The sequence below is a fragment of the Acinonyx jubatus genome, chromosome B3 (assembly GCF_027475565.1).
Source record: "Acinonyx jubatus isolate Ajub_Pintada_27869175 chromosome B3, VMU_Ajub_asm_v1.0, whole genome shotgun sequence".
Classification (NCBI taxonomy): Eukaryota; Metazoa; Chordata; class Mammalia; order Carnivora; family Felidae; genus Acinonyx; species Acinonyx jubatus.
Genome location: NC_069386.1, coordinates 57,940,542 through 57,953,259, shown reverse-complemented (window position 1 = coordinate 57,953,259; position 12,718 = coordinate 57,940,542). Strand labels below are relative to the sequence as shown.

General features: G+C 33.4%; 1 protein-coding gene across 3 annotated transcripts in view; it reads left to right on the top strand.

Moving 5' to 3' along the window:
* GOLM2 (golgi membrane protein 2) overlaps positions 1-11,307 on the top strand; it is a 105,388-nt gene extending 94,081 nt beyond the window's left edge. For 2 of the 3 annotated variants that reach the window (XM_015064826.3, XM_015064825.3), the window contains 2 exons: positions 358-525; positions 7,324-11,307. In XM_015064826.3, coding sequence (XP_014920312.2) covers positions 358-525; positions 7,324-7,394 — 239 coding nt within the window. In that variant the 3' untranslated portion in view covers positions 7,395-11,307. The remainder of the gene's footprint in view (positions 1-357; positions 526-7,323) is intronic. The other variant, XM_015064827.3, reaches the window with a different exon arrangement.
* The last annotated feature ends 1,411 nt before the right edge of the window (positions 11,308-12,718 follow it).

The window sequence follows — 12,718 nt, the reverse complement described above, 5'->3', positions numbered from 1 at the left end:
AAAACATTTCTTGTTCTTCTAAAGTGGTAAATTAGACAAATACTTATTTTGGAGAAGTCATTGGTTATTAGGAAAGCAGTCCTGAAAATGGTACCCTTTCTTTAAGAAAATATTCAAGCCTTAAGTAGCAAGTACTAAAATGAACACCAAAAGGAAATTCTTTTTTTAAAAAGTTATTTTCAGTCTTCATTCTTATTTCTTTTTGTCTTGGATAACCTTCACAAAAATATATCTTTTTTATAACCAATACTCTAAACGTTGCCAGGTTTCACTTGTCTACTTTCTGGAGGCATCCAGTGTAGGTCCCTTCTTTTTTTTCCTCTTTACTCTTGAATTAATCCTCTACCTACTTCACAGGCCGATTCTTTGATGAGAATGAATCCCCTGTTGATCCGCAGCATGGCTCTAAACTGGCGGATTATAATGGGGATGATGGTAACGTAGGTGAGTACGAGGCAGACAAGCAGGCTGAGCTGGCTTACAATGAGGAAGAAGATGGTGATGGTGGAGAGGAAGACGTCCAAGGTGAGCGTGGGCTTGGCCTCCATGCTGTGACCGTGAAACCCACCTCTAAATTTTTTGGTTGAATTTGTGTAGAATTTTCCCCACTTATTAACAGAATTTCAATCTTAATACAAAGAGATTCTGTGTAGTTTTTCAATTTTATTTTGAAAACAATTTTATGATAGTCATATTTTTAGATTTTAATTATTTTAAGTATTTTCATTTTAGTTATCTTATATGTATTATTGATATAGTTATAATTTGAAACTTAAAAGTATTCAGAAATTTTAGATTTAAATTGTTTTAAATGTCTCCAGGCTTTACCTACAGCAAATACTCCCAGAAAATAATTCTTTTCCAATTTCTTATCTGAAAACATTTCGTTATTCTAGGTACATATTTTGACCAGACAGCCTTTTTGTTACAAAGGAAGTCCCAAAGAGAATGGTCTCCATACTGAAGATAAGATATGTCACTACTGATTGAGTATAGGAAGGCTGTTTTTGAACTTTTTTTCTGAGAGGCTGAAAATTTATATTTAACAGTTTGAAAAGATTTGTCTGTTTTATGTTTAATACACAGATTCAACATATTTTCCTTGTTAACTATGTAACTTCTGAGCTTTTAACTTATTAAAAGTTCAGAATCTACCTGTGTGCATGCAGCCCTACCCATGCATGCATATCAGAGTATATTACATTATTATGAGTTTTTAGGCCTATTTTCTGCCTGCTTATATCATTTAGTAGTATTTGTGAAACTTTTTCTCTTTTCTGTAAAAGTTGATTATGAACATAATAATGTGTGATGTATTCTATTTTATAATGTGATGCATGAAGTATTTTCCAATGTAAACTGTCTCAATTTCTTCCTTAACTCTTTTTAAGTAATCACATCTTACTTATGTTCATGACAAGAGTTGTTTTTATAAAACTGAAAAGAAATTATAGTTATCCTCAGATACTTTGTAGTTAATAGAAAAAGGGAAACTTAGAGACTCAGACTTCCATGCAGGACTGTTTTGATAGTACATTCTAGTTTTGGAAGAATGGTTGTTGGGAATAGAAAGAGATAATAATTATTCTAGGACTTCTATAAGGATACATTCATGAGAACTTCTCAAATGCTGTTTGGGACTTTAGAATAAATTATACCTACCTTTTCTATAATCTCATCCATTTTTCATAAATTTTACCATTTTTTCTCATTGTTTTGTGTTTGTTTGAATGTTTTTATTTGCAATTATTTATAACATTGTTGTGAGGCTTTTTCATGCATGTATATCATATCACCAATTAGATTACCAAGCTCTGGAGGGCAGGAATTTTCACTTATTTTGCCTTATATTTTGTTTGTGTCCTTTTCTGCCTTCATATTCACCCCACCCTCCACCCCCCATAGTACTTAGCCTACATAGGTCAATGTTGTTAACTGATAATTTTATGCTTTCTCATTGAGTTTTAGAACTGTGACTAGAATAATAACCCTTTAACTTCTGGTCTTATAAATTTAGTTTATAGTTTAAACATTCTCTAGTTTTCTTCCTAAGAGCTTCTATCATATCATTGGATAATTTTGAGGGTTTTATTAGAGCAAATAATTTCAGCTGTAACTGAAAGACATTTCTTATGCTTTTGGCTATCTTAAAGTTAATGACTTTTATCACAAAATTTCAGATATTTTGTATGGCTTTTATCCATGGTAGGTACATTTATCTTCAGTGCCTCCTCCCTCTCTCTCTCTCTCTCTCTCCCTCCTATACCCTTTTCCCTTTCCCTCTCCCATCCCCAGTTTTCATCGTAACTTTCCGCTTTAGGTCACCAGTATCCTCATGCTGCTCTGCCTTTCCTTTCACAAGGAAATAAATGCATCAGTTCTAAGGAATATAAGGAAATGACCTAAGGTGATACCCTCAGTGAAGTAGGGAGGGGATTGTTAGATTTTGGGGTTTTCTCATTTGCAACTCAATCTTACTTGAGCTGGGGGTTGCCACTTACATTTTTATCCCATTTCGGGGTTCACTAGATGACAGCAGTAGAAGGATAGGACAGCTACCAAGGGGACTCCTTTATGATAGGGAACAAAGCCACCAGCTGCAGCTAGTGAAGAGGGATGTTTGGGTGAACTGACTAAAAAAGAGTATTGGAAAGCCAAATAATTTAAAACATGCTTTCAGGGATTCTTTAGGTATGGCATTAACTGTCCAGAAAGTGGGAAGGGGGAATTATGGTTGTTCCCTAGTTTATCAATAATTTGGATTCTAAATTTTATTATTAAGTTAGAATATTTAGAATTTAAGAACATTTCTTCATAGTTGCAATGTAGAAATAGTGGTTGGGTTCCCAGGCGAGTTTGCACTTGTAGCCAAAGCAGGCAGTAGAAAAGAGTGGGGGAAAAACATTAGGTTAGGAGACCAGCCGTTGAGTATTGCTTTTCAAGTCACTTTAACTCTCTAGGCCACAGTTTCTTCATCTGTAATGTGACTGTTGAACTACAATAGATGGTCCTTCTCAGTTCTAAAATTCTGTGATCATATTCACAGTGGAATCACTATATACAACACAGGTATAATGGGAGAATGTGTTTCAGATTTGAGCATGCCTGAAACATATCTTCCCCCAAACCCAGGAAAGAAAATCTTTACTGCCATTAAGACTCTGCAGCCAGAGATATCAAAAATTGAAACATGCTTGTAACAGATGGTTGCTGTACTTGTGATGAACATAGCATAATGTATAGATTTGTGGAATCACCATGTTGTATACCTGAAACTAATATGACATTGTGTCAACTTCAATTAAAATTGAAACATGTACTTCAGAAATACTATTAGGGGCTCTTCTCTACTCTTTCTAATATTAGGAGGAGTTTTGTTTTGTTTTGTTTTGTTTTGTTTTGTTTTGTTTTTCCTCAATCTGTTAGGTCCCTAGAATTAGAGATTCCACTTATAGTGCTGAGGTTCTGGATTCAGCTAAGGTCAATGGAGATTTGGGCAGCAACTCTGCCAATAGACTTTATCTGCCAGCTTTATCTCTGATGCTTGTTCATATGTATTGATCATTTGGGATACTACTATCTGTAAAGTGTTTTCTTGTAGAATTAAGTGAGGCCTATTTTTCCTGTGTTTACAGTTCTGGTTTATTTTGATTTTTAATTCTTGGTTTCCTGAAGCAGCCTAAAAAAATATTATTTTATTTACATTGGTGTAGAAAAATTTTTTTCCTGCCTTCTTTTAAGTGACCCAATGAGGGGTGCCTGGGTGGCTCAGTCAGTTGAGCGTCCAACTTCAGCTCAGGTCATGATCTCCTCTGTGAGTTCGAGCCCCGCTGGGTTCTGTGCTGACAGCTCAGTGCCTGGAGCCTGCTTCGGATTCTGTGTCTCCCTCTCTGCCCCTCCCTTGCTCTTGCTCTCTCTCTCTCCCAAAAATGAATAAATAAAATTTTTAAAATTTAAAAAAAAATTAAGTGACCCAATGAAAAGATTACCTCTGGAAATACTCTGCATCTGATGGATATCTTTTAATTCATTCTTTATTGTAATAAGGAGATGGATGTTTATAAATTCTCTTTACTCTTATCTTTAATCCCATAAAAGTTCCAAGTTTCTTTAACAGAGTATGACCTGCATATTTATTTATGGTTGTATTTATGTGCTTATGGAAGGAAGCTGAGCCTAATGCTTGAGTGCCTGGATTCTGGAGCTGGACTGCCTGGATTTGAATCCTAGCTCCAGCACTTACCAGCTCTGTGACCTTGTGAATTACCTAACTCTATGCCTCAATATACTTGTCTGCAAAATAGGGGTATAGTTACTTAACTAAGCTGTTGTTATGTAGATTATATGACTCAAATATTTGTTCAGCACTTAGGGCAGGTCTTCCACAATGTAAGCACTACATAAGTGTTTGTTGAATAATAGTTTTTAAGAAGTTAAAGCAAATACAGAATATTTTTCTTTAGATTGCCTGCTTTGGAGGATAATTACACTTTGGTTTGTGGATTAACGTGTACTTTTTAGTGGGGCCTCACTGCCTTATTATCCCCAAGATGTTCTTGTTTGGTAGAGCTTGCTTTATGGAGGTGATCCTTTCTTGACTTCAGAGGGAATTTAGGAATTATTTAATAAATTATGAATGTCCTTCTATTTCCTTAATAGTCATTTTATGTTAATGAGCTATTTACAGATTTTGCTGCCTTGTAAAATGAAAAAAAAAATATATATATATATATATATTTAGTTTTCAGGTTATTCTATATTAGATTTGACTAGGTAATTTCATCATACTTTATAAATACTGTACATGCAAATAGGTTGTCAGTAGAAATTTGAATTCTGGTTAGAATAGCTATACTGAAAGTGGACTCTAGTTAATGTAAATAATAGTTCAGTGTAAGAAAAATGCAATATTCCAAAAGTCCTGTGAAATTCTGAAAAATAATGTGAAGGCACAGTATTAAAATTTGATTAAAAGCATGAATTAATAAAACCAACAAACTCCTCTGTATATTTATAGAAGACTTCAGAAGTAAAGACTCCTTCCTATACATTATTATTATTATTATTATTATTATTATTTTGAGATAGGATAAACAGTTGCTATCTGTATTCTACTGAGAAGGTAACTAAAGGTCTAAAGAGGTTTAGAAACTAGATCAGATTTTTAAGGGACTGAGCCAGAACTAGAATTCAGTGTTTTTATTCCTAGAGCTTTGCTCTTACCTTCTCTTTATAATTTTTCATTTAAAAGTCTTCCAACATACCTACTTTCAATAACTTTCTTGTTAAATTTTTAGGAATTCTCTTTTGTATAGCTGCTTTTCCCACCCCTCTGTGGTGATTAAGTCTTCATTTAATTACTGAAGTCATGAAAGATGTATTTATAGCCATAAGGTGATATCCCATAACATGGATTCTAAGGAGAGCTTTCTGGAGAGGTGCCAGTGATCATTTTCCTGTTTAAAACCAAAGATAATTTTTTAAAGTACAACAAGTTCTATGTTAAGATATTAGCATTTTTTCAAAATACAGATGTGATTATGGATACAATTTCAGCCTCTGCCTGTAACAGATCTGGGGTTATCTTATCACAGCTAGTGGATTACACTATTAAAGATACAAGATAATTTTGTTGGCCTATGATGCAAAATTGTTGCCTGTAATTCTAAATGAGAATTTCTGTAAGTTTAATAGGAAAGTTATTGAAAGGAAAGAAAAAGTTGTCTTATTTGGCATTTTTTAAAATGAATAAATATAAAGAAGAAATAAGAACACATCATTATGTAAAATACACAGTACATATATCACATAGCATTTTTCTTGAACAAAATTTTACCATAGGATATACTAGAGAAGTTAAGAGTGGATTACCATAGGATATACTAGAGAAGTTAAGAGTAGCAAACCTATCAAATCTAAAAGACAGATTTCAGAAAGCTATAGTATACATGTGAATTGGGATTCTGACTCTTGAAATATATAAAATTATATTTATATATAACTCATATAACTCTTTAAATTATATAAAATTATATTTCTGGACAATTATGATAGTAACATCTCAATCTGTCAAAAACTAAGCTGATGGGTAATTGTAACTGTGAACTATAAAGTATGAAAAATCATTTTTCAAGGCTGTGGAAGAATAAAAGAAGAAAAAAATAAGAAAACCAAACAAAGAAAAAAAGAAAAAAAACAAGGCTCTGGAGGAGCTAACAGATGTCACTAAAAGCCATATACTAGAAAGAAAGTCTCTTTGCTTTGATTAAATTACTTTTCATTCTTGTTGTAACATAATTTTAATATTCTGAGCGGTCTTATTTCAAAACCTGTAGTTTGTATCAAAATTAGAAAAGGATTGCTACTGCGAGATAAACAGTAATGTGAAGTGGCAGATGATAGCCAAGAAGGACCCAGAAAAACCTGTCAATATCCAAATAAGTCAAACGCTAAAGAGTCATTTAATGTAGCTACTCAAAGTGACTTTGAGGATCTTACTAACAATATTATGTAATATATATTTTTTCTTTTTGGTAAAGAAGAAGTTAAATTTTGGTTAGTATATCATTTAAGAAGTTGCTGCTAAGCTCTTTGCAGAGGAGCAAAGAAATTCACTATAATGTTAAATATTGGGATTATGAGTAGCTTTTATTTTCTTATCTTTTATTTGCCAATTTTTATGTGATGAGTGTGGATTAATTTTGTAATTAGAAAAAGTTTTGGTTTTTAAGGGCATGAAAATGTATACAGAACGGTTTCTAAAACTTTTATTTTTAAATTTTATTTATTTATTTATTTTCATTGAAAGAGAGAGAGAGAGCAGGCAGGGAAGGGCAGAAGGACAGGGAGGGAGGCAATCCCAAGCAGGTTCCACACTCAGCGTGGAGCCCGATGGGGGTGGAGGTGGGAGGATCAATTCCACAACCATGAGATCATGACCTGAGCTGAAATCAAGAGTTGGATGCATAATGGACTGAGCCACCTAGGCACTCCAAAAACTAACTTATAGAACTAATTCATTTAGTAGAAATAATGTATTTTATATACAAGAACCAACTCCTCAATGTTTGTGGGTTCCTAAAGTTTGGCTAACTATATCTAGCTCTACTATCATCAAAAGATTTGTTAAATTAAGTAATCTTCCAATATATTGGAAGACTGGAAGACAGACTTTTCACTGTTTAGCCAAGCAACTAAGAAATAAAGCGCTATTTTAGAAGGTATAAAATAACAAATAGAAAACTACTGAGGCTTTTATTTTATTGGTTTTCTGCAAGTGATTTTAAAAATAATATTCTTGATACATAATTATTTTCCTTACAGATGATGAGGAACGAGAACTTCAAATGGATCCTGCAGACTATGGAAAACAACGTTTCAATGACGTTCTTTAAGCCCTAAAGGAAAACTTCAGAAAACCTAAAGTGCTGTAAAATGGAATGATTTCTACTTTGTTGTTTCTGACTTTTGTTGTAAAGATCAGTTGTATCAGTTGTAAAGATACATTGAGATAGATTTAAGGAAAAATTTTAATGAAGAAATGTACCCATGTACATATGTGAACTTTTTCATATTGTATTATTAAAGCAGAGATTTTTTTGTTATATTACAGTTGAGCCAAAAACAAAGTAAGCAAAACTGTAATCTTTGCATTTAAAATGAACTAATGTATATTTTACATTTTATTGAGCCTAATTCTTTCCACAAATGGACAAATAGTAAAAATTGGTTGTACGGTTTATATGTTGCACATAGCATAACCCCAGTGAGAACAGTTATTCAGCTGAAAAACTTTTTATACACTAATATATTCTTGTTAGCCCAACAGGTGTTCTGTTCTATCTACCCCTCATCTCGTGCTCTTCATGGAGTTATATCTAGTCACATAAAAGAGGGGTTGGAACCTGGAAGCCAAACACTGGGCAGCATGTGTGCAAAATCATTTCCCTACACCTTTTATTTTACATGAGTGCTGATGTGTTTTGGCAGATTAACTTTTAGCTGAGGCCTGATGGAAGTTGAGGTAACCTGCAAAGACATAACAATATTTATGAGTTATACCTTACTTAGTTCATGAAATTGTGAAATGCATGATTGGCAATATCTTTTCAATTTTTATTTTTTTCACATAATACTGGTACTGTTTAACAATAACCATCACTGGCTAAATTTTTTATATTTTCAGAGTCCAAGTTGGTGAAAATATTCATGATTTAAATGCCAGATTCTGAAAGAAGCTAAATCAACTTCAAAATGAATCTGCAATCAGCATTTCAAAGCTTCTCTGGTAGTTTTAGTGATCTTATTTGACTAGAATTTTTCAGAAGTACTATAAGGAGTTTTAACAGATTTTTATTAACACACAAATAAGTAGAAGTGCAGTGAGGTCTACAACTGTTTTATTAAAATAGCTTAAGAGTTTGTAATAAAGATGAAGAATCTTTGTAATTAATATGTTCAGAACCCATAAGCCTCATATTTGCTAGACTTACAGAATTATTTTAAATGCATTTGTCTTTTTTGACACTATTCTGGAGAATGCTTAAGCTAGTTAATCCCTGTTTTCAGATTTAAATCTTTTAAATCTTATCCCCCCCAAAATAAAAGGTTTTGATCATAAGGAGACATTTAAGGTTGTTAACTCTGTTTTTCAGAAGGACTACTGTTAATTGCACATAAACATGAAATGTTTTTTTTCCCCCTTGTGCTCAGGTTCTAGTCAAAATTCAAACTTACAGAGGTAAAAAAAGCTGTTCATTTATTAGAAGTGCAAAAATTCTTAGACTTCCGTTTGAAATTATTTAATGACCAGGAAAAGATATAGTGATTTACTAAAATTTTTATTTCTACCAAATCAAAATGGCAATTTATGCCTTTGCTGAGTATATCAGGCCTATAATGAATAGGTATAATAGTTCACAGAATTTTTTAAAATGGAGTTAAAGGGAATTGATGTACACCTTTTGGGCATTAGAGTGGGAAGATGAATCTAAAACATACTTCTAGTAATACTTTATATTTAATACTGTAAAATCTTTACAAATGAAAACCATGAAATTTCCTGCCTTAGTTCCTTTGTCATAAGAACAATCACTTAATTATATGGTAGCTATTACTTATATAGCAAAATTTCTTCAATTAGCAGTCTAGACATTTTATAAACTGAGAGATCTTGGACCAATTGATAATGTTTCTGACTGTATTAACATTTTAGTGCTATAAAATACTATGTGAATCTTAAAATTCTGACATTCTACAGTCTGTATTAGACATGCTGGTTTTTATAATATTTTACTTCTGCCTTAAGATTTAGGTTTTTTAAATGTATTTTTGCCCGGAATTAAGTGTTAATTTGATGGAAACTCTGCTTTTAAAATCATCACTTAACTGGGTTCTAATAAATTAAAATTAAACTTGTTTTACTATTTTTCTGATTCTGACACATATACACACATCACACTCATGTGATGCAAATAGTTACATTTTAACACTAAAATTTGAGCAAATTTAGAATTCATTTTAGGCTAAGCTAAACTAGATTGCAGAAAAATTTATATTAGGGTTGTTTACCGTAGTGCTAGTGTAACAAATACTGAATGCTTCCTATGTGCCCAGCATTATCTTATGTAATAAGAATACTGTAGTGGGTAAGATAGACCAGGTTTCTGTTCTCATGGAGCTTACATTCAAGTTGGACCAGTCCGACAATATACAAGTAAACACAAGAACCAGCTAATTTTAAATAGTGATAAGAACTATTAAAAATAAAACAAAGTTCCAAGGTTTCAAGGTCTCTTAAGTTTCCAAATAATAAGGTTTTCAACTTAACTGAAACATAATTATGAAGCTAGAATATCATGAGAGAAATGAGGCTGAAGAGGTATGGAAAGGGTAGGGTAGGTAGAACCTTTTAAGTTCAGGTCACTTGCTACTGACCCATAAAGAGAAAATATAAAATCCAAAATATACATGGAGGGATGATTCTAAGGAAAATGTGAATACAACTTCAAAATCATTTCTAAAATATGTCCCTTTATTTTAAAAAATCTTAAGATTGTGTTCCTTTTTGACTTGTCCTGTATACACCTGTAAACATAAAATTTGCTAGAATATGAGGACAGAGAATGTATAAAACAAAACAAAACAAAAACCGTGTAGTTATGAGGGGGGTAGTCACTTGTCATAATGGCTAGCCTTGGAAACTTCTGTTACCTCACATGTCTGACCCCATGGCTTCAATAAGACAATCAAACCATGTGATGTTATTTAATACATTTCCAAAGTCTAGGTTATTGAGTCTTCACATAAATATTCAGTTCTAATTGGGCTATATCTAATTCCTTTTAAGACTCTCCTCACTAAGGGTTCCAAATGAAAATTCAAACAACTGTCCCAGAAAGAAAAAGGGGAAATTTAGTGGTCCATGTAAATAAACTGCAAAAAGGGCAGAAGTCAGCTGGACTTGAGGATAATTGTATTGACACAAGGACTTAAACGCTGCCAACTTTGTTTCACTAACTCCCATTTCTGCTTCTCTCTACTTGCTACTTTCTTTCACTCAGACTAGCTCTCCCCTCAAAACTCTAACCAAGACTTCCAGCAGGTCACATTTTCTTAGTTTTGCCACCTGAGAACAGCTGCTCTTCTTTCCTTAATTCCACTCCAAAAAATATGAGGGAAGGGAGATTTTTGTTTCTGACTATGATTAATTTGACTAGCCCTTTCTGAATTAGTGGTAACTATAAAACTGGACAAGATGTAAGTGACTGTTTTGGGGCAGCAAAAAACTTAAGCTTCTAAAAAATAAGGGAAACTTAAGCAGTTGAGCCCCACGGTCACCCAGCTTCCTATGGGTGTAAAAAAGCTGAACTGAGACGACAGAGATCATAGTGGGGAGCAGCTGAAGCAGTTGGAAATCAATTGGGTGGACATTAGAGAAGAGGGAGCTATCTATACAGAGAGGTAGCCCCAGAAATCCTTATAAGGGTGCCCACAAGTTCATGGCTGAGGGCTGGACCGTACATAATTAGAGCAAAACCACCTGATGCTTACCCCATAGCAGTTGCCACAGAGTTGAGAATGGAACGTAGATACCAGAGGTCAAGAAGTGTTGCCATAAAGGGCGCCTGGGTGGCTCAGTCGGTTAAGTGTCCGACTTCAGCTCAGGTCATGGTCTTACGGTTCGGTTCGTGAGTTTGAGCCCCACATGGGTTCTGTGCTGACAGCTCAGAGCCCGGATTCTGTCTCCCTCTCTCTCTGCCCCTCCCCCACTCACGCTCTGTCTCTCTGTTTCTCTCTCTCTCTCTCTCTCAAAAATAAATAAAAACATTAAAAATATTAATTAAAAGAAGTGTTGGCATGAAAGCCGTGCTACAGGACACTAGGTTTCTGGGCCTGTCAAGGTGGAGTTCTGTAACAATTGTGGCATCCAGATAGATTAGAAAGGTTGCACCTTGGGAGTAAAGACCATGCCCTCGAGTAAGACCTACCCTAGGTCTGCCCTAACAAGCTCTGACAAGATTGTAAGGGGAGATAAAGTATGAAGATTGAGTCCTGTCAAGTTAGAACTTAATGAAACTCCTTCAGCTTCTCATAGATATGAACTAACAAAGCATAAAACCAAGCCTATATTAGTTTAAGGTAACTACTCAGTAACTGAAGAATCTGCTAAAATAAGAATCATCACTTTTCAGAAGATAACAATCAAGAATCTATACAACATATACACAATGTCTAGTTTTCAATAAAAAATTATCAGACATACAAAGACTTGAAATGTGATCTATAGTTAAAAAAATTAGATGGCTGTTGTTATTTGTTATATTGTTATTTGTTAATGCAGGTATTAAAAGTGTTTACTGCACTGTATGTTAACTAACTTGAATTTAAATTTTAAAACATTAAATTAAAAAGTCCTAAAAAAAAGTATGTTTAAAGATTAAATGAAAATGTTTTAAGTAAGTGAACAGATAGAGGATCTCAGCACAGAAATGAAAATTATAGAAAACCTAATGGAAATTCTAGAACTGTGAAGTATAATAACTGAAATGAAACATTCATTGGATGGGTTTAATTGCAAATTGCAAATAGCAGTAGAATGAATTTGAAGACATACAAATGTAGTTGTACTGTAAGTATTTGAAAATGGAAGGTTGAAATGTTGAGAGACCAAGAAATGTGGATTTGGGATTCATTCAATATTTATTGAGTGCTCCAGACACCCCCTAACACATAAGCCTAAAGATTCAATCATGAAAGAACAACGATCATTCTTTTAATTTCTTATTGAGTACCTAATCTGTATAGAGAGCTGTTTTGAGTACTACAATGTCTCTGCCTTCATGGAACTTACATAAATACCAGAGGGAGAGATCATTATTTTCTATACTCATAGTGATAAATGCTTTAAGAAAAATGAATCAGAATAAAGGAATAGTGATGGAGGAGTGCTATTTTTAGATAGGATGATCAGGGAGGGCCTTTCTGAAGAGGTGGTGTGAACATAAGCCATGTGGATATCTTGTGCAACACCATCCAATAGAAATATAATGCAGGATACCTATGTAATTTTGAATTTTCTAGTAACAACATTTTTAAAAAAACTGGTGAAATTTTGATATTTAACCAATATATCCAAAATATTACCATTTTAATATGTAATCAATATAGAACACTACTAATGAGATAGAGATATTTTATATTTTCTTTTGTGCTAAAT